This window comes from Scleropages formosus, chromosome 2, assembly GCF_900964775.1.
Source record: "Scleropages formosus chromosome 2, fSclFor1.1, whole genome shotgun sequence".
Lineage (NCBI taxonomy): Eukaryota > Metazoa > Chordata > Actinopteri > Osteoglossiformes > Osteoglossidae > Scleropages > Scleropages formosus.
The window spans coordinates 4,196,923-4,217,906 of record NC_041807.1 but is presented as its reverse complement, the minus strand read 5'-3'; the positions used below and the strand labels follow the sequence as shown (position 1 = coordinate 4,217,906).

At 41.4% G+C, this 20,984-nt stretch overlaps 1 protein-coding gene across 2 annotated transcripts; it reads right to left on the bottom strand.

Annotated features, from left to right (window-relative positions):
* Positions 1-3,396: 3,396 nt before the first annotated feature.
* Positions 3,397-16,730, bottom strand: etnk2 (ethanolamine kinase 2). 2 transcript variants are annotated; one of them, XM_018758705.1, is made up of 8 exons: positions 15,964-16,730; positions 11,344-11,603; positions 10,050-10,190; positions 8,498-8,640; positions 8,260-8,343; positions 7,862-8,022; positions 6,704-6,777; positions 3,397-4,445 (listed from the first exon to the last, which is right to left on the bottom strand). In XM_018758705.1, the coding sequence occupies exons 1-8, from the start codon at positions 16,108-16,110 to the stop codon at positions 4,373-4,375; spliced, it is 1,083 nt and encodes a 360-aa protein (XP_018614221.1). In that variant the 5' UTR covers positions 16,111-16,730; the 3' UTR covers positions 3,397-4,372. The 2 variants fall into 2 exon arrangements, with proteins under 2 accessions (XP_018614221.1, XP_018614222.1); XM_018758706.1 differs by lacking the exon at positions 15,964-16,730 and having other exon boundaries at positions 11,466-11,531.
* Positions 16,731-20,984: the final 4,254 nt, after the last annotated feature.

Genomic DNA, 20,984 nt, shown 5'->3' with positions numbered 1-20,984 from the left:
ACTGCTTCATAACACTGATTACCCATTACATTTTTTTTTTTTTTTATTTTTTAAATTACCCATTGGCCATTTGATTGGAATGATTTCCATTTTCATTGTAGTGAATTCATCTTCACAGAAAAATTAGATGTGCCATATTACTTCTGTTCTGCTCCTTATATTTTAGTACAATAAGCCATGGAAAAAGAATCTAAAGGTCATATTTGTTATGGGACTCTCGTTATCATGAGGAACAATCACTTTATGTTTCAGTCAGACCTGCAGATGATATTTCTCACAGGTGAAATGACAAAACATAATTTACTGTGAAAGAACAGTGTATATGCAACATGATGTGATTGTATACATAGCACATGTCGAGCTCACCATGCTGAAAAGTTCACCATGTTATCCATTTTGCTGAAACACAAAAGTGTAAAATCACATTCACAATAAATACTAAATATTACAGTAAGTTAAACCCCAAAACAAAATTTTTTAAGCAGTAATTTTTAACTGCCTCCTGCACACAGATATGAATGTGAACATTCTACAGACCAATATTTCCACAGTAAATGTTACATGAGTCACACCCTGTGCTCTGGCTTAGCGTCACTGCTGCACAGCTCACATCAGGATCTCACTGATCCTACAACGTTGGAGAACACTGTCCTCTGGCACATTTAAATCAGTTAAAGGCATGTACAAAAAACTGAACAGAGAAAAAAGAGACATCAATTTAACCTGTACAGTTTTTCAAGTTAAGCAGTTCAGTATATTTACAAAGTATTGTAAAATAATCCACAGTCCTCAAAACTAGCCAGGTTGGTATTTCTGTACAAAACAAGCAAAATTTTCATTGCTTAATTAAATATTAATTTTACAAGCCGCCTCATTGCTTAGTTTTTATATAGCAATGTATACATTAACCTTTGTCACCTCTGCTTGTTTTTCACGTTACTTACACACACACACACACACACACACACACACACACACACACACACACTGTCTGAAGTCACTTGTCCTAAGCAGGGTCACAACAAGCTGGAGCCTAAACCGGTAACACAGGGCACAGAGCTGGAGGGGGAGGGGACGCACCCAGGACGGGACGCCGGCCCGTCATAGGGCACCCCAAGCGGGACTCGACCCCCAGACCCGCCAGAGAGCAGGACCCGGTCAAACCTGCTGTGCCACCGCGCCCCCCCTCACATGCTATAATTGTCCTTAATTTTTAAATGCATTAAACCCTAATATTCAGTAATGCAGAGAATTTTCAGTTGTTTAGAGTTCCCCCTTTCTTCACTGATGTACAAATAGGTCTATTTTTTTATGGTGCTGAATCACCAAAATGTTTTTCTTGGCATTAGTGTAAATGGGAAATGCTTAAACAATATACAGAAAGAGGTACTTTGTGGTCCTACAGAAAAAACTAGGTCACATTGTTAAAAAACAATCCAGGACATTCCAACATTCTAGTAGCCATCTCTCATTCAAAGTAAAAAAAAAAAAAAAAGAAATAATTTAATAATACTACTAATATTATTATTAATTATTATTATTATTATTATTATTATTATTATTAATAATAAAATCCACTCAGGCTAATCAGCAGTCTCTAAATAATTTATAAGTGAGGGCCTGCAGCATGCTAATCAGCAACTGTAGCTTATGATACTTAATTATTAATTGCTTATTAACAATTGACAAGAATTGGCCAACTGAAGTTCAGAAGTTAAGCTCCTTTACTTTCTCTTGGTTTCCACAAGATACCAAACTTAAAAGGAGAAGTCATTGCCATAGCAACAGGTTACTGTACAGGTATTGAGCAGAAGAGATGGATCCCTGTTTTAAGGGCATAGCCTGGTTTCTGGTTGCAGCCCTCCTATGTGAGGGCCTGTTCCAGGTTCCTGCAGGACTGCTGGTGGCCTTGGCATGGCTCACCCCGCTGTACATCACTCGTTCACTCGGTGATGAGGTCTGGCTTCATGAGGCAGGAAAGCCCACCAACAACCACAGGGCCTGGTTTCTGTTCACGACTCACTCTTTCAGAATGCACACTCTCCCCATTGTAACAAGGAAACAAACAGGATAATCATATTGCAGTAACAAAAACTACAAAATTCAGAGAAAACAATACATACGGACACATGCTGTATTTCACCATCAACCATTAAATGAAATAAGACTGAAAATAGTAAAACAGTACTAAACTTCAGAGTATTTAACTCACAGTCTTAGAGAGAGTACATTCTACAAATTTTTCAGCTGTCTTCATACAGCCAAGGGTTGTGAATTGAAATTTAATGGCATCAAAAATTCCAGTAAGTTTAAGTAGGTGGTTCACTACCTGTATGTAAAAATAATAATTATGAAAACATACTGGGCTCAGCACTCCTGGACTGTGAGTTGACTGGCCCTGATGTGTTCAAGCAACCAAATCTAGATGAGCTAAATTAAGAAGTTCAGCAAGGGCACATATCATCCCAGGATGATATTTAGCAAACTCATTTTGCTGAACATTTGACGTCTGCTACTGCACAGTTATAATGTCATGGTGATAAAGCCACAGAAAATTGAAATGCACCAAGACCAAATAAGAATCTAAAACTTTAAAGCAAAGCTTCCACTAAGACTAGAGTACAAAATTACTTGCCTAACAAATTATTTTAGCAGATTTATACAGTTTTTCCATTTATACAGCTTAATGTTTACTTGAAAGCATGTTGTAAGAGTAAAACAGCAACAGGTCTTTCTGGGTTTCACAACAGCAACTTTGTGGTCCCCAAGTCCAGTTTAATAGCTCAACCATAAGACATTCAAATCAGCTGAAGTGAATGGTGAATGACATATAAAGCAGCATAAATATTTGCTCAACAGTAACATTAGGTCCAGCATTGTTTCTTTCAATTTGCTTAACAATGCTAAATTAGGTACAGAACAATGCAATATCTGGTTTATACAAAGAATGAGTCTCTGAGTAGTTGCATTAATTAACGTCTTTAGGTTATAACTCTAAAACCCTAGTGAAGAAATAACTCCTGATGAGTCCTTCAGTTGCAGTGAAAGTATAATATAACTCAGTTTATGGATTGTGAGGTCATTTGTTGTGGTTTAAGTGGTTTGGTCATTGCAAATAACACCTAAAGACAAGCTCAGAATAAAATGCTCGGTTTAATGATTAGCAAAAAGTAAAAAAAAGCAAGCCATGCTGCAACACTAATATGTTTTAACTCAATGGTACTTTTCAATTTGTACTCAACATTTCTACTTTTTAAAATATTTAAACAATCCCTTATTCGTTAAAATGATCACCATAGAGGAAAGTGGAGATGTGGAAAGACATCGGAAATGCAATAGTCCCTAGTCTAATGAGGATGGGTTCATGTGAGGACAAAGACAGCAGGTGGTGGTAGGTTTCCAGGCAAGTCAATGAGTGGAAAAATAAATAGCCGAAGCCGTAACTATAAAACATCTGCAAAGAGAAGATGCCCAGTTACTTCTACCCATAAGGAGGTAGGAAAACAATGGGACACTTTCTACTGTGGAGTAATGTTTTTTTGCTGCTTTCTGTCTTCTGATATGTTCCTCAACTCATTCTGTTAACCTCTATCACATAGTAAGCTCTCAACTGTTACAAACTAACAATAAACTGATCGCTAAACAAGCAGGTGTCACAATGCAACGGTCAAGCCCAAACATGGAAGTGAGACACATCAGCTAGGTGTAGCAGAGGCAAAAGCATCCCTGAATGAACAGTCCTTGAAAATCCCCCAAAAATCACTGTACATTTTGTCACAAAGCTCATAACTCTAATGGAATTGATGAGGGGGCATTCACTGAAAATGGCCTGGACATTCCTACATCATTCTCACTTAATCAGGCAGCTGCATGATCTTGAAACCCCTGGATGCCCATCTAATTTAGGATTTTACAATCAGTCAAAATCTACGACGGCAGAGTACTGTTTCAAGGACCGTGGCACATCTTCACAGCAAATCCCACGCTGCAATGAGAACAGCCAAATACAAGGGTCTAGATGTGGACTAGTGAGACTATTTTTACTGATTAAATTTAAATGTCATGAATGTTTATCTTAATGAATATTAGTGCAAAAATAATCATTGCTCAGCAACCTCCTTGAGCAGAAGGAGGTTCATGAGAAAAATGAATGTGAATGCATGAGATGTATATCTGTCTGAAAGGGCAGACTATGCAGGTGGACCTGACTGCCCCCTCCCTCAACTCAAGCAAGTTCACTTATTCAAACTCTTACAACAGCCCTACCCCTTGAAAAAGGCAAATCCCTGTCTCCTACTGCTGAAAAGTGCTTTTGCTGTTAAGCAGAAGGTACCAGTGCTGGACCGAAGCTCCAGCATGACTCCCCATGGATTCATTCTGGGGTCTTCAGCGCCATGGCTGCAGGCTTAGTCTTGAAGTACTGGTTAAACCGCAGTGCTGCATACCTAGAGGAAAGGTGCAGATATAAAAAGATACCATTTACACTCCTACTCCAGACATTAAGAACCTCAGCTATCCGTCTCTTTTACAACTACAAATTGTGATGCCCCTGGTAGCAGCTTCGTTCAGAGGTGTCAAGTTCATTCACGAGCCTAAATGAAACACCTTATAAAATTTAAAGTATTTTAATTTGAATTAGAACATTGCAACCAAAGGTCAACTAAACCAAACCAAAGGTCAACCAAAAGTTTTGGAGATGCTATGCTTTTATAATTAGCTATTACTGTTTTTGCAGCAAGGGGGTGTGGTGGCGCAGCCGGTTTGGCTGGGTCCTGCTCTCTGGCGGGTCTGGGGTTCGAGTCCCGCTCGAGATGCCCGGTGACGGGCTGGCGTCCCGTCCTGGGTGTGTCTCCTCCCCCTCTAGCCTTGTGCCCTGTGTTGCTGGGTTAGGCTCCTGTTCACCATGACACTGCTTGGGACAAGCAGTTTCAGTCAATGTGTGTGTGTGTTTTTGCAGTTTTAAATGTTTTATCAGGCATGTGTCAGGTTCACTGCCCTTGTAACAAATCTCTCAGGTACCATGTGCAGCAGATACCATGTGCAGCAGATGGCTCACAAAGCTGCATTTGTTCAGCCATCTTCCAGAAGAGACCTATTAGTTGCTCACATCTGACAGCAAAGCCAAAAGCTCTTGAACTTCATTGATCACCATGCTGTCAAAAGCTAAACAAAAAAAAATGTGTAAATGCATGTCGGCAATATAGTTACTTCCCTTTGTCTGATATGCAAATATTTATATCTACACGACTTCATGCTGTTGTGGGTAACAAGAAAACATGGTTGTCAAAGGACATTAAATGCACCTTTGTCCAAGTTCAATGCACAGCCCACTGACAAACTATTATCCTGTGATAGATGTGCTAAAGGGTGAACAATTGTTCAGTTCTCCAAGACACTGATACTGTATATGTACTGCTATAGAGGGCAAAGCAAGCAGCCAAATGGCTGGCAGAAGCACGAGGTGTAAAGTGTTTGCTCTCGCAGTCAGTGTCAAATAAGAAAATGCTTGAGGAATAAACACTGTTACAGTCTGTGTTAACAGTGGATTTTGTGCGCACTACTACAGATGACGTACTCTAACCACAACCCGTCAAAGGAAGTGGAAATGCGATATGTTGTTTTCATTTGAAACTGTTTCTGCCACATCTCCTCAAACAACTCTTTTAATATCAGCTGTGGAGGTAAGTTTAGAGCAGTCTTCACTGTGACTTTCCCCACTATTGCGGGTGTGTCTCTCACTACGCTTTAGGTTGTCAGGCAACAAAGAGAATTATTCACAGATTTCTTTCTATGAAAGGTCACTCAATTATGCACTGGATAAACTAAATATTTGCTCAAAATATAATACAATAGGCATTTATTACACTTCTTAAATAGCAGAGTATACTGAAAATGGCATGCTATTTCATGCTACATAATACGAGATGGAGAAATTTAGTTACATTTCTTCACGTAGTTGACACTTTTCTCCAAAGCAACTTACAATGTTAAGGTACAATTATTTAACCATTTATACAGGTGGGCAATTTTAGTGGGTCAATCTACCTTAAGTACCTTGCTCTGGGACTGCAGCTGGAGGTGGGATTTAAACCTGCAACCTTTGTGTAAAAAGTCTTCAGCTCTAGCCCTCTATGCTACCAGCTTCACCTAATAATTCTTTTAGGTGACACTTTTTTTTTTTTTTTTTTTTTACACACACCCTGCAAGTGACTTACAGTACTAAAGTACTTACAGTTGGTTAATTTTTACAGGAGCAGTTCAGAGAAAGTTTGCACTTTTACTCAAACCAGGGTCCAGCAAGTACCAGGTGGCAGCTATAACTTCCATGCTGCCTGCTGCTTTGAGGTGTAAATTTCAGCTTTATAATATTTATTATACATAAGCATTGTGAGACTATTTTAATCAACTGTTATTAGTGCTCTTATTACTACTTTTTATTGCTTAACCAACACTTATCATGTATAACTTGCTATTTTACTAGAGGTATTTTCCAGGTGTATGACTAAACTACTCCTATCTGGGACTTAAACTGAAAGTCTTCAAGCTACAAAATCGCATCCTAACCACTACACCATCTACCACATGTCAAACAAGAACAATCAGCTATCCATTAGCTAATGTCAAAATTCTCATTGCACAAGTAAGCCAATGAATGTGACCCAGTCAGTAGAGAAGGTTTAAGCCCACAGAAAAGGCTTCTTACCCAAGGAAGTCAAAGTCGATGGTAGAGTACTTGGCTTGGATGAGAGCCCAGAAACCCCAGAAGAAGTGTGATGCCTGCCACAAAAGATGGAGATCACAGCATAGACACACATGAAAACTTTTGCTTCTGCTAGCTATCAGCCTGTGCCCCACACAACGGGCCCATCCAAGGACAAAGCAGAACTGGGAATCACTCGCAACCCTCCAGATATCCTGCAGTTCTCAGATTAAAAACACATATATTTCACCTGGCAGGAATGTGTATTTCTAACCAGGAATACTGCCATTTGCTTAGATCTTACTATCACAATTAGCAGGTATGCACAACAAAAAGTGGTCTGAAATATCACATCTACAGGTGGTCCCCAATTTGCGATGAGGTTACATTCCGCAAAACCCATCAGAAGTCAAAAATATTGTAATTCAAAAATGCATTTAATACACCTAATACACACCTCTGAGTGGCAGACTGGGAGAAGCGGATTGCTGCTGTTGCCCAGCATCACGAGAGAGCATCGTACCACATATCGCTTGCCCGGGGGGGGGGGGGGGGGGGATCGAAATTCAAAGTATGGTTTCTGCTGAACGTCTATTGCCAGCTCACTATCGTAAAGTCGAAAAATCTAAGTCGAACCATCATAAATCAGGGACCACCTGTATTTACTTACATACTGTAAATATACATTTTATTAGTTCATGCACATCTTTCCAAATTCTACTATACTATATCAAATGGGCATTAGAACTGCAGACAATGATTTAATTGATGTTTATTCATTTAGCTGACAATTTTCTCCAAAATGACTTATGATGTTAAGCTACTTAGAATTATTTGTCCATTTACACAGCTGGGTAATTTTACTGGAGCAACTTGGGGTACGTACCTTGCTCAAGGGCACTACAGCTGGGATTCAAACTTGTAACCTTTAGATTAAGTGGCAGCAGGTCTAACTACTATGCTACCAGCTGCCCCTTAGTTCGAACTATACAGTGAAAAATGCCTTGGAATGATAAGATCCATTGTTATAAAAACAAAGATAAATGTTTTTATTTTTCATTTGTTCAAGATTCCCATCAGACTAACACATTTTATGGGATAAATAAAGTAAAATATCAAAAAATGGTGATGATGACAACAATGAGGAAGAGGGGTACTCACCAGGGCAAATTTGTTGACCTGCACATAAAGTGTCTTCAGCTCACGCTCAGTTACCTCACCTCCTTTTTTGGTGAAGTGCTTGTAGGCCTGCAGGTAGGTGTGCAGCCACTCTAGCTGGATTTCCCTACTGGGATACAGGCTGTAATCCAGCTCACTCATGCCTGACAGAGATCACAGATGGATACACGCATACAGACACACAAACAAACAAACAACTGCATGGTCAGTCACACTAGGTCTGAACATATGAGATATCAAAACTGTTCCTAATCAGAAACACTGTTTAAAGTAACAGAAAAAGTATTATTTGTATAATCCACAGCATTTATTTCTTTCCAGTTAGAATCACTGTAACTATCTTAACAGTACTGGATGCTTATAAGCTGATGTGCACTAACCTGCAAATTCATTGAAATGGTTCCCAATGTCAAATGCCTGGTAGTTGTAACTTGAGTATTCATAGTCTATGAACCGGACATGGCCTTAGCAGGAAAAAGGTTTGAGAAAAGCCGTTGAACACATTTGCTCACATACCTTGATGTTATACTGTTCATTTGCATTATCCTTATAAAAGAATGTGAAAACTGGAACCAGACTCTTCCAACTGTTAGTTGTTAAACTTGCTGTTTTTTTTACCTTCCTTGGCATTGTATATGATGTTTTTGCAAAGCAGGTCATTGTGGCAAAGGACCACTGGAGAGCCCAACTGGGACAGGTGCTCCTTCATCCAGGCCATTTCCTGTTCTAAAACTTCCTTGCTTGGTACTTCCTGTTGGATTCTGACATTTCAGAACAATAGCAGCATGAACAACTGGTGTACAGTAGCCACAATTCCCTTTTTCAAAAGAATTATGTGCAGTATGTGAGGTACGCACATCAACATCTATAACTGAAAAACATTACTTTTGATCACTGAGGCACAGGTCCTGCAGATATTACACCAAGGGCAAAATACATACATTTAGATCTCTTTCCCATCCTAGATCCAAGCCAATCACAACTGATATCCTTTCTATAATTGGAGGCTTGACAAATATGGCTTAATTATGACAAAGGGTTAAGTCCTATAGAGACATGTCCTGGCCCAGCCAATCAGGTGTCACTTTCAATGGAGTAATGGGCTTATAGCGGTAATCCCCTACCCAGCAAAGCCAAATATAAACCAGTCTACTGAACCAAGCTGACACACTTCTTTCCTCTTCAGGCTCCAAAGGATTTAGTCTGGGACAGACCAGGTACATGGTTCAGCAACCTCTACAATGCTCCTATGTGAACCAGACTAACAGAGCTGCGTTCAAATGGATTTTGTCCCCAATAATACGAAGGAAGTACGTAGCAACATGTGTGTACCTGGTAGCATAGCAGTTAGAGTGGCTACTTTTGATTCCAAAGATCACAGGTTCAAATCCTACCTCCAACTGTAGTGCAATTGCTCCAGTAAAATTACCCAGCTGTATAAATGGGTAAATAACTACTGGTGGCTTAACACCATAAGTTGCTTTGTAGAAAAATTTCAGCTAAATAAACAAATGTAAAAAGACAATGAAAGCATCATAGAAGACTACTGTATAAGCAGTTGTAGTTTGACAGTAATTCCTCAAAGTACTGAAATGGTAGCAGAAATCTGGGTCAGATTTTGGTGTTTGTAGGTTCTAGGTACTGTTACTCTGAAATGTGCAAAAAGAGGGATAAATGCAAGCTGAACTGACTGACATGATGCATTTTACTCTAATGCTGAATCACGTGACTGATGGAGATGCTGATGAAAGAAACTCTTAGAAAATGCCTATAAATTCTGAAATTATGTTTTTGACATGTAATTTTGAAATTTTGATTGCACCCGGTCTCAATTTTTTCCTTATTTTTTCTGCTTTGTTTTCTTCCTTAGGCCCTAAGGTTACAGAGCCTAACACCCAGTGCTGACAAAAATGTACTTCACCCGCCACGTTGCACTACCTGGTGTAATTCTAGTTTAACAGCAGCCCTTATCCAAGAAGGTGAGTCCATAATGTTCTGCTGACAGTTGCAATGTCTATTGCCAAGACAACCACGCTGCATGGCATTATGCCTTTGTTCTCCAGATCATCAAGATTTGATCATAGTGGTCTTGGCGAGCTGAACTCACTGCCCTACACAGCCCCCTTAGGTTGAAGGCAAAGGAGTCTGCAGCACTGATGAGTGGGAGTACCTGGCATTGGCAGCCTGGTCGGTGAATTCAGTGGATACGAGGGAGAAGTACTTGCGCATCTTTATCCAGAGGTTCGGCTTTGGGACACAGCCATTGTGAGCGTGGATGGAATGAATGCGAGCCATCTCTGTGGCAATCAGCCTGTCATTGACATAGAGAAACACCAATGTATTACCTTATCAGTCAAGTTCCTCTAAAACTGAAACATTTTGCCAGGAATTCTCTCTCTACACAAAACTCTACTCAGTAATGTCAATTTCAAAACATGTTAATGTCAAAACAAAATGTGATTTTGGTGTTTGGACATATCTGGAATGGCACCCAGAAAGTACAGTGTTGATCTTCAGAAATAATAGAAGTACAATCACAGAGAAGTGTTGATGAAATGACACATATTCAGCAGAAATACTGATTTGCCCTTAAAGTGTTGCATTAAAATGAGAAAAACTACAATGATCCAGTATCCAAACAAGCATTTTCCACTCATGCATATACCAGTGAAAACTTTCTCTATTTTATGAAGGAATAGTGAAATGTAAAATCACATCTAACTTGAGTTTTCTTTATTTGGAAGCTTGCAATTTTTTTTGGTGAAAAGCAGAAATACAGTTAACTAGGCAACTAGTAAAACTCTTTTTTTGTATGTAGAGTACTTAATTTGTCTGTATGTATGTTGGTACCTCAGTAAATCCTGACCAATCATTTGCATTATTATTGTATTGTAGCACGTGGCGCTCTGGGTTCAGATGAGGGATGGAAAGACGCACGGATACCATTCATTATGAATGCTTATTGGAACACTTGCACACAGCGAGAGATATAGGCCCACACCAATAGGAAAAAATGCTCTTGGTCTGAGGATCCCTTTCCCTCAAAAAGCTCAAGCATCTCAAGCCAGCCTTTCTAGCCCTTTTTAGCCTTTTTCAAGCTTAATTACAGTCCCCAACGAGCACTCACTCCCTTATAATCCCTTACTGAGAAACTGTATCAGTGATGGAAACCAGCAGTGTTTGTAAGACTCCAGGCTGAACTGGGTTTTTCCAGGAAACAGGGTGGAAGTTTATCCAAGAAACAGACAAAAAAGTTCAGGCTAATTAATACATAGCCAAATAAGTACTGCAAACACAAATATGAAAAATTAAAGGCAATGTACATTCATAAATAAGCAGGTTTTCTTGAGCCATAACCTTCAGAGTTACAGCAGATGTAAAGATGGTGTATCAGAGGCAGCACAGAAAATCACTTAGTTGAAATACTGTACAGCACTCTTGTTCTCCAGGCTGTACCATCTTACCTGAGGAGCACAGGGTCCCTCACATCCTGTGTTCCCAGGGCTTCTCCCTGCATAAATTCGTAGCAGATGCCATTCTGGAAGATGCAGTAGAGGCGGGGTGCACAGCCGTTGGCATGGAGTACCTGGAAACTCTTCAGCTCATTGTCACGGTCCACTATAAGCTCCGTCTTGTTGCCATACACTCGCACAAGGACCACGTCTTCTGGATGCTCCTCAACAAAACAGCCAACCAGCTTATTGGTAGTCCCATCTGTGAAGAGCTAGGGGACAAGGACAAGGCACTAGTGAGATTTAATAGAAACATGTAACTATGGCAGCAATCTAATCTACTTCAAGGACCACCATAAAATGTGGTAGCAATGACACTGATATGGAATTTGAGATGTTTTATAACTGAGACAACAACATCATCCATTTTCAGACAGAAACCTTTTAATACAACTAAATTTTCAGCCATGTGCCTGGTATTAGGAGGTTATGGGACAATCAATGGGACAAGTTTTCACTATACTGCATGGGATAGTCAAACTCTGTCCACACCTAAGCAAATTTCCAACTTGCAAATACTGAAACCTTGTGTTAATATTTTAGAAACTATTTATATAAAAAATCAGATTAGACTGCAATCCCATTGATTTTTGCAGGATAGGGAGATGAACATACCCTTGTCCCTCCTTGCTGCACTGTCACCCCAAAGCCCACTATTACATTTCTGGCATTCCCAACATATTTTTGACATGAGGAGGCAGATGATCAGGAACGTGGAAGTAGCATTCTATCGAACAACAGAGGCATTGTACTTACTTCATACTTAGACCTCCGAACACACAAAAACTGAATGAACCACCCTGCAGCTGTCCCTTTACAGTATATCCAACTCATCTTTGCGTGTTTCACACATCTAGTGCCACCAATCAGACACAATGATGGTTTCCATCATTAATTCTTGACAAAAATAGAAAGCTGATGACTGCATGCCATGCTGGATGAGATGTGCCTATGTTACCTTGGATATCAACTTATTACAACCTAGCAAGAATGTTATGATTACCTGTAAACTGACTTAAAAGTCTTTTTTAATTCTAGAATGCCCAGAAGGGGTCAACAGCCACTGGCACTTGGACCCTCAAAGGTTTTTTAATCCCTTGACTTTCGGTTGGGAGTGTTTTTGTTTCTTTCCACCATGGGGAGTAGGCATACTTACACCTGTAATAGTGAGATAGTTATTGTAGTAATTTAATGTTTAGCCATCCTTTTATTTGTATTATGCCTGTAATGATTTGTTCAGCACTCTAATGGCCTAAAAAAAAAAAAACTGAACAAAAACTGGGTATGCCAAAAAATTGTGGCCATGGTGGTGTAGTGGGTTTGGCTGGGTCCTGTTCTCCGGTGGGTCTGGGGTTCGAGTCCTGCTTGGGGTGCCTTGTGACAGACTAGCATCCTGTCCTGGGTGTGTCCCCTCCCACTCCAGCCTTGCGCCCTGTGCTGCGGGGTTAGGCTCTGGCTTGCCGCGACCCCGCTTGGGACTAGTGGTTTCAGTCAGTGTGTGTGTGTGTGTGTGTGTGTGTGTGTGTGTGTGTGTCAAAAATTGATGTTCATGTGATCTGTGAAATCTTTCCTCAAGTAGCCTAAATGTTAATTTTCAGTAATTGCTTACTAACATCCATTTGTCAAGGGGCGTGAACAATTTCACATCACTTACATGAAATAAATATATATAAACAAACACACACATAGATGGTCTGACTTATGATTTTTTTGATTTTACAATGGTGAGCTGGCGATAGCGGTGCGATACTCTCTTGCGATGCTGGATAGCAGCAGCGATCTGCATCTCCCAGTGTGCCATGCGGTTATGTTTTCTGCATCCATAATGTCACAGAAACACCCATCTGTGCCTCCTGCTACTAGTGAGAGGAAGACGTGGAGGGCAATACTCTTGAGGAGAAACTCAAAGTAATTGCCCAGCATGAAGGTGGCAAGCCCGTAATGGCCATCGCACGTATGGTAGGCTAAGATGTTCAGTAGGTTAGGTGTACTAAATGCATTTTCGACTCATGATATTTCCGACTTGCTATGGGTTTCAAGGAACGTAACCCCATAGGAAATAGGGAGCGCCTGTATATAAACAGGTGCAAGAGGTTAAACAAAAATTAAGTTTTTCAATGTTTAAACCAGGGCTGTGGAGTCGGTTCACAAAACCTTCGAATCCGACTCCAGTAACCCAATAACTGCTTCCAACACTGACTCAACAGCACTGTCCAAAAGTTGTACATTATTTTGGGGGGTCGATTTATCGTGCAAATACAGGCCTAAACCTATATTACACCTCTAATTTTTGGGGGTTGTACGCCAGATAGACTTATACGGCGGCATATATGGTACAGTGTCGGAGTCTGTACATTTTTACCAACTCCAGTAACCCAATAATTGCTTCTGACCCGAATCCACAGCAATGGTTTAAATATCTGAAACCCTCCTAATGTGGATTAAGGTTAAAAGAGAAGGTGGAAGGGAATGTGGCCTTCATGAGAGACAATGTTTTGGAATGTTACTATCAAAGCAATGATAAGCCATCACAATAGCTGCTTTCCTCCTGTCCAATCACACTGACTGGCGCTGCGATGTAAACACCCACTCCCATGTCTTTCACCGAGGTCACTATGATCTAGCTAAAATGTTGGTGCGCAGCTTCTAGTAGTGTAACTCTGGGTTTCAATAAATGGTTGAGCTGGCATGTGCTGCAATTCGTGAAATTCATGTAGTGAAAGGGCCTAGTGACTTTAACAGTTCTTATGATTTGTGGGGAAACAAGGGTTCAAAATAAGCTGCTTCTTATTACATTTATACTAATAAGAGAAGCACTATTTACTGTATATATTAGAGGCTTCGCAGCCATTTCAGATATCAGAACTGCAAGCAAATGTATCTATCCACAGAACTTGGTCCTCTTGGCCTAAGAAAGAGGTGCTGCTGATAACATAAGTGATCCTCAGCATTTAACCTTTTGGTCAAGACAGAGCAGGTGGGATGAGCCTTAAGATGTAAAAGATTAGACAAGTACAATCACACCCACAAGTGACTGACAGGTGATATATTGTTGCTTAGAGACCACCCACCAAAAAGGGTAACCAGACAGAGAGGAGGAAGTTTACCTTGAACCTATGTCTCATTATTAGAATCCAGTGTAAATACAATTACAAATGCCTTACTCTGTAGCTCTGACAAATTTACTAGGCCAATTATAATACATGGAGAGTACTAAAGTAAATATGTCATAAAAGAGAAAAAAGGTGCAGGTAAAATATTTCAAGATGTATTTAATAGCTGAAATTGCAAAGTCACAGAAACAGGCTATACCATTTCAGTGAATAAAAAGCATGCATGACAGTATTACTGCAATGGGGTTAAGAAATATTCAAAACTTTTTGAATATTTAGAGATATAATGAGGGGGGTGCATGGTGGCGCAGCGGGTTTGACCAGGTCCCGCTCTCCGCTGGGTCTGCGGTTCGAGTCCCGCTTGGGGTGCCTTGCAATGGACTGGAGTCCTGTCCTGGGTGTGTCCCCTCCCCCTCCAGCCTTGCGCTCTGTGTTGCTGGGTTAGGCTCTGGTTCGCCGCAACCCCGATGGGGACAAGCGGCTTCAGACAATGTGCGTGTGTGTGTGTGAGAGATATAATGATATCTCATATCTAGTTATGATCTGGCCATGATGTCTACTATACCTAATAGTCTTATTTTGCCAAACAAATGCAATCTGCAATTAGTAAAATAGTTTGATCTTTTTTTTTTAAAAAGCATAACAACTGTGAGACAAAGTTTTAATCAAATCATATTCTACAGTAGACCTGCTTCTGCACATGCCATTTTACTACTGAATAGGGAATATGGAAATAGTATGAGTAGAATATAGTATGACAACAAGCAAATTCCTGCGTGCAATGATATTTGATAACTATCTGTTCATTTGCTTATGATATGCACAGTATTGTAAAAACATAGTTTAAAAGCTTTGGGCACCGGATGCCACATCCTGTTTTGGACAAATAAGCAGGTCCGCAGATACTTTTTTTAATTAAAAAAAAATCTGAGATAATTTCACATCTGAAGTTAGACCTAAATGTCCTCTCAGTGCATATAAATGAGCCTGATGAAAACCTATCATGAATGAAATTCGTGTTCAATCATCGGGGAACTACATATACAGTGACGTCACGGAGGCTGGAGGGTGACGTTGACCCTCCCCCACTATACAGCACCATGACAACAGCCACCTGACCCCTTATCTCATCCACAACTCATCAGTACACTACCCTCAAACTATGGTTAAGTGCGCACAGCCAATGACTATATTAATAGAACGACTGCTATTAAAATAAAACGCCACGTTCTAGGTGGGGTCAGCTGGGGTGAGACGGGGAGATTAACGTAACCCGCAATACGGTTTTGGTCTTCGTATGAAACTGCAGTCGACATCATGATCATCATGTACAATAAAATAGCAAAAAGGTCGCTGCAGTTTCACGACGACGCCGGGATGATGCCGAAACACACTGCTTGGTGGACAAGCCAGCTGCTGACGCTTTGTACCGGTGACAAGTGTGTCACACTCAGCCTACCTTGGTTTTGACGAGACTGATGTCCCACGCCGGTCGGAGTTCCTGTATCAGTTTCATCGCGCCCGGCGTGACATTATGTTCATCTACAAAGATTGGAAATTTTCTGATAATCGGCGAACCAACCGGCACGTGGATCTCTGTTTCCATGCTTTAGATTCACTTAGCTGTCTGATTAATGGCTGTGTCTTCACTGTGTGGCATACAGACGCCCGTTAAACCCCGCGCAGCTGATGATAAACTGGAAGTTTTTTTTTTTCTTCTTCTTTTTGCGATTGCAACGATAAATGCAGATAACGCGGATTCAGCGTACGATCACGGCTGCCGGCGAATTGTGAAAGGCAATGAGCGGCACGGCTTCCTGCCTGGCGCCGCCCTCGTCGAATCACCCGATTGCCAGCTTCTCGCTTGTGCTCGCGGTGAGAGAACGGCTTGATGACGACAGCGAGGGAGCCCCCCCCCGCCTCAACCGGCGGGACTGCAAGCGGAGATGCCTCGAATGTCGCGACTACAAAGTCCCGCCCTTCTTCAGACGAACAGCTTAATGCGGGAGTGGGTAACTACACCTTCCATATCCGCAGAAGCGTATGTTACTGCAACGTTTGCAAATAAATATGTCACCCAGTCTAGCCTTACGTGTTAAACGTGTTTCATAAGGTCGGTTAGCATCCCCAGAAACATCACGGAATATCCGACCAAATCGTATTTACCAAACGCGTAACATCCACTGGGCATCGTTTATACGCTGATTGACGAGCACTGTAAGCGGAATGTAGTTTTTGCTAAAACGTGCCGATAAAACCTCTCTGCGCATGCTCGTGTAATTAACACAGTACTGCCTCCTGGTGGAGGGGGGCGCGGTGGCGCAGTGGGTTGGACCGGGTCCTGCTTTCCGGTGGGTCTGGGGTTCGAGTCCCGCTTGGGGTGCCTTGCGACGGACTGGCGTCCTGTCCTGGGTGTGTCCCCTCCCCCTCCAGCCTACGCCCTGAGCTGCTGGGTTAGGCTCCGGCTCCCCGCGACCCCGCATGGGACAAGCGGTTCAGAAAATGTGTGTGTGTGTGTGTGTGTGTGTGTGTGTTTGCGAGCGCGCGCGTGCGTGCCTCCTGGTGATGTCCCAAAGGCCGGTGCCTTTTTCAGCCGGTGTGTGGGACTGCAGCAACAACTTTGCAAATTACAGTTGTGCTGTCTGTGTATTGTCTACAGGCACTGGCCATCATACAAATAATTACATTATTTCACATTTCATTATTAGATGGTTTATTTTGTTCCCCTCAAAAATTCCTAACAAAACTTTTGGCAATGGGGAAAAATAAACATCCTAGTGTCGCTTTTTTTTTCAATTTACATTTATTCATTTAGCAGCCACTTTTATCCAAAGCGACATACCAGTCACCAACAAACAGAGAGACATAAATGCGCACGCACGCACGCACGCACACACACACACACACACACACACACACACACACACACACACACACACACACACACACACACACACACACTCTCTTTCTGAACCGCTTGTCCCATACAGGGTCGCAGGGAACCGGAGCCTACCCAGCAACACAGGGCGTAAGGCCGGAGGGGGAGGGGACACACCCAGGACAGGACAGGACACCAGTCCACCGCAAGGCACCCCAAGCAGGACTCAAACCCCAAACCCACCAGAGAGCAGGACCCAGTCCAACCCACTGCGCCACTGCACCCCCCTAAATGCAGATACGTGATTCTCAAAATGTCAGTTTGTCAGACACCATAATCCAAATAAGTATTGAATAAATTTAATAAAACTCCACATTACAGCTCTCCTGTAATATGAACAGATATTGGAAAAAAAATCTTAAGTTACAACTGAATATGCAAAATTCAATGACAGTACAAAAACATCACTTGATATTCCTCATACAGTGCATTCAAAAAGAATTCAGGCCCATTCACTTTTTCAATTTTCATTTTGCAGCCGTATGCCAAAATTGTTCAAATTCACTTTTTCCCTCATTGGTCTATACTCAATACCCATGATGATAAAGCGAAACAATGATTTTACAATTTTTTGGAAATTTATTAAAAATAAAGGGGGATGCAGTGGCGCAGTGGGTTGGACCAAGTCCTGCTCTCCCATGGGTCTGGGGTTCGAGTCCTGCTTGGGGTGCCTTGTGATGGACTGGCGTCCTGTCCTGGGTGTGTCCCCTCCCCCTCCAGCCTTACGCCCTTTGTTGCTGGGTTAGGCTCCAGCTCCCCGCGACCCTGTATGGGACAAGCGGTTCCGACAATGTGTGTGTGTGTATTAAAAATAAAAAACTGAAATATCACATTGACCTTATAATTTAGTCCCTTTGTTTTGATATTTGAAATTTAGCTGAGGCAAATCTCATTTCTTTTGATCATTTTTTAAATTTTTCTACAGCTTGTTTGGACTCTACCTGTTGTAAATTTAATTGATTCAACATGATTCTGAAAGACACGCACCTGTCTATATAAGGTCCCACAGTTGACAGTGTGTACCAGAGCACAGGCCAAGCTATGAGAGCAAAGGAATTTCGTGCAGAGCTTAGAGATACGACTGTGTTGAGGCAGAGATCTGGGGAAGGCTACAAAAATTTCTGTAGCATTAAAGGTTCCCAAGAGCACAGAGGCCTTCATAATTCTTAAGTGGAAGAAGCTTTGAACAACCACGACGCTTCCTAGAGCTGGCCGCTTGGCCAAACTAGCAATCTGGGAGAAGGGCCTTGGCAAGAGAGGTGATCCAAGAACCCGACTGAGATTCTGTGAGGAGATGGGAGAAACTCCAGAAGGACAGCATCACTACAACACTCAACCAATCTGGGCTTTATGGCAGAGTGGTCAGATGGAAGCCTTTCCTTAGTAAAAGAGACATGAAAGCCTGCTTGGAGTTTGCAGAAAGGCACCTAATGGACTCTGACTGTAAGAAACCAAGACTGAGCTGTTTGGCCTCAATTCTAAGTGTCATGTGTGGAGGAAACCAGGCACTGCTCATCACCTGCACAATACCATCCCAACAGTGAAGCGTGGTAATGACAGTATCATGCTGTGGTGCTGTTTTTCAGCAGCAGGGACTAAAAGACTAGTCAGGGAAAGCTGAATGAAGCAAAGTACAGACATATCCTTAATGAAAACTTGTTTTGGATCTTGGGGACAATAACCTTAAACACAAAGCAAAGACAACACAGGAGTAGCTTATGGACAACTCTGTGAATGTCCTTGAGTGGCCCAGCCAGTTTGAAACCAACTGAACATCTCTGGAGAAACCTGAAAAAATAATTGTCCACCGACAGTCCCATCCAACCTGGTAGAGCTTGAGAGGATTTGTAGAGAAGAATGGCAGAAAAGCAAAATGTGCAAAGCTTGTCATGTCATACCTAAGAAGACTCAAAGTTGTAATTGCTGCCAAAGATACTTCAACTAAGTACTAAACAAATAAAGGATCTGAACACTGAAGTCGATGTGATATTTCAGTTTTTATTTATAATAAATTTACAAAAATTTCTTACATCCTGTTTTGACATTTTTATTATGGAGTATTGAGTGTGATGAGGGGATTTAATTTAACCAATTTTAGCATAAGGATGCAACATAAAAAATGTGGAAAACTGAAGGGGTCTGAATACTTAAGCCTTTGAGCTACCCACATTACTAAATGGGACACGCCTTATCCTCCCTTGGGGAATAAAAGTAAAAAAAAATAAAAGGGGCATGCATATAAAAGACTTTATTAAAACCCCTTTCTATAAGAGAAAACACAAAACTATACCCACACTGAATATTTACAATAATGGTGAAAAAGAAAGCCATACAATGCCTACATACAATTGCGGATGAATACTAAAATTTACACCAACAGCTGAAGCATGGCAATATACAATAAAACAGGTGTGAGATTTTACCATATAGGGTGGTAGAGCTTTGGGCTGGGAACTTCAAACTGGTTACAGTACATGTGTGAGAGCCCTTTGTGTCAATAAAGGCTTTCCTGGGGCAGTTCACTGATCTGAGAGGAAATTTTAGAACTGTACATGATGAACTTGAAATCTGGACTGGAAGCAGAGAATTTGATGTTCTGGAATTGCCATCTAGAATGAGTGCAGGCATTTTCAGGTACGTCTGCGTCAGAACCCTGTGGGACCTCACAGGTTTGGCTGCTCACCTGCATACTTCACCTTGGACAAGGCTAATGGCTACATGTTTTATCAGGGTCCTGCTCCCCCGTACTATCTGTGTTCAACCAGGGACACACAAGTAGAGACTTAAAATATGAAATGGATGTGTTCTATCTAGGGGGGCGTAGTGGCGGGGTGGTGCGGTGGCGCAGTGGGTTTGACCATAGTCCTGCTCTCCGGTGGGTCTGGGGTTTGAGTCCCGCTTGGGGTGCCTTGCGATGGACTGGTGTCCCGTCCTGGGTGTGTCCCCTCCCCCTCCGGCCTTACGCCCTGTATTGCCGGGTAGGCTCCGGTTCCCCCGCAACCCCGTATGGGACAAGCGGTTCTGAAAATGTGTGTGTGTGTTCTATCTATTTGTCTTCCAAAAACAATAACTTCATTTTGTCTTCTTTAAGTTAGTGAAAGTATTTTTTGACTGTTTTTGGATAAATTTGTTAACTAGCAAAGAACAGTGCAAAGTCTTGCAATTCTGTCAAGTTTTCAAGACTACGTCAGAAGCGTCCAAGGAGGATTTGACAAGGGGAACAGGGCGAAGATAAAAAGCTGTTTCCTATTTTTGGAATGTGGACTGAGTGGATTTTTGGACAGAAACTTCTATTTTGCAAGATTTTATCTTACCATTGAACTTAAATTAAGTTAATAAATTTTACATTAGAACTGCTGTACATAAACAATTTAAGTTAAAACATCTATAGACACATATAATGTAAAAAATCAATGCTGCTTTCAGTTCAAATTATGCAACTGCAAACTTCCAGGCCACAATTCCTTCATTATACCTGTCACGCCCATGCTCATACCTCAACCGCAAGCACTTGGTTGCAATCAACGCAGCCAGGTATAAAG

What these genes read in the sequence shown, in the direction of transcription:
- etnk2 (XM_018758705.1), bottom strand. Translation starts at nt 16,110, where the DNA reads ATGGAAACAGAGATCCACGTGCCGGTTGGTTCGCCGATTATCAGAAAA. An exon ending in GACCAGGCTGCCAATGCCAG is followed by an intron (nt 8,641 to 10,049) that starts GTACTCCCACTC and finishes CTGAAATGTCAG; the next exon opens with AATCCAACAGGAAGTACCAA. An exon ending in CATATACAATGCCAAGGAAG is followed by an intron (nt 8,344 to 8,497) that starts GTAAAAAAAACA and finishes TTTCCTGCTAAG; the next exon opens with GCCATGTCCGGTTCATAGAC.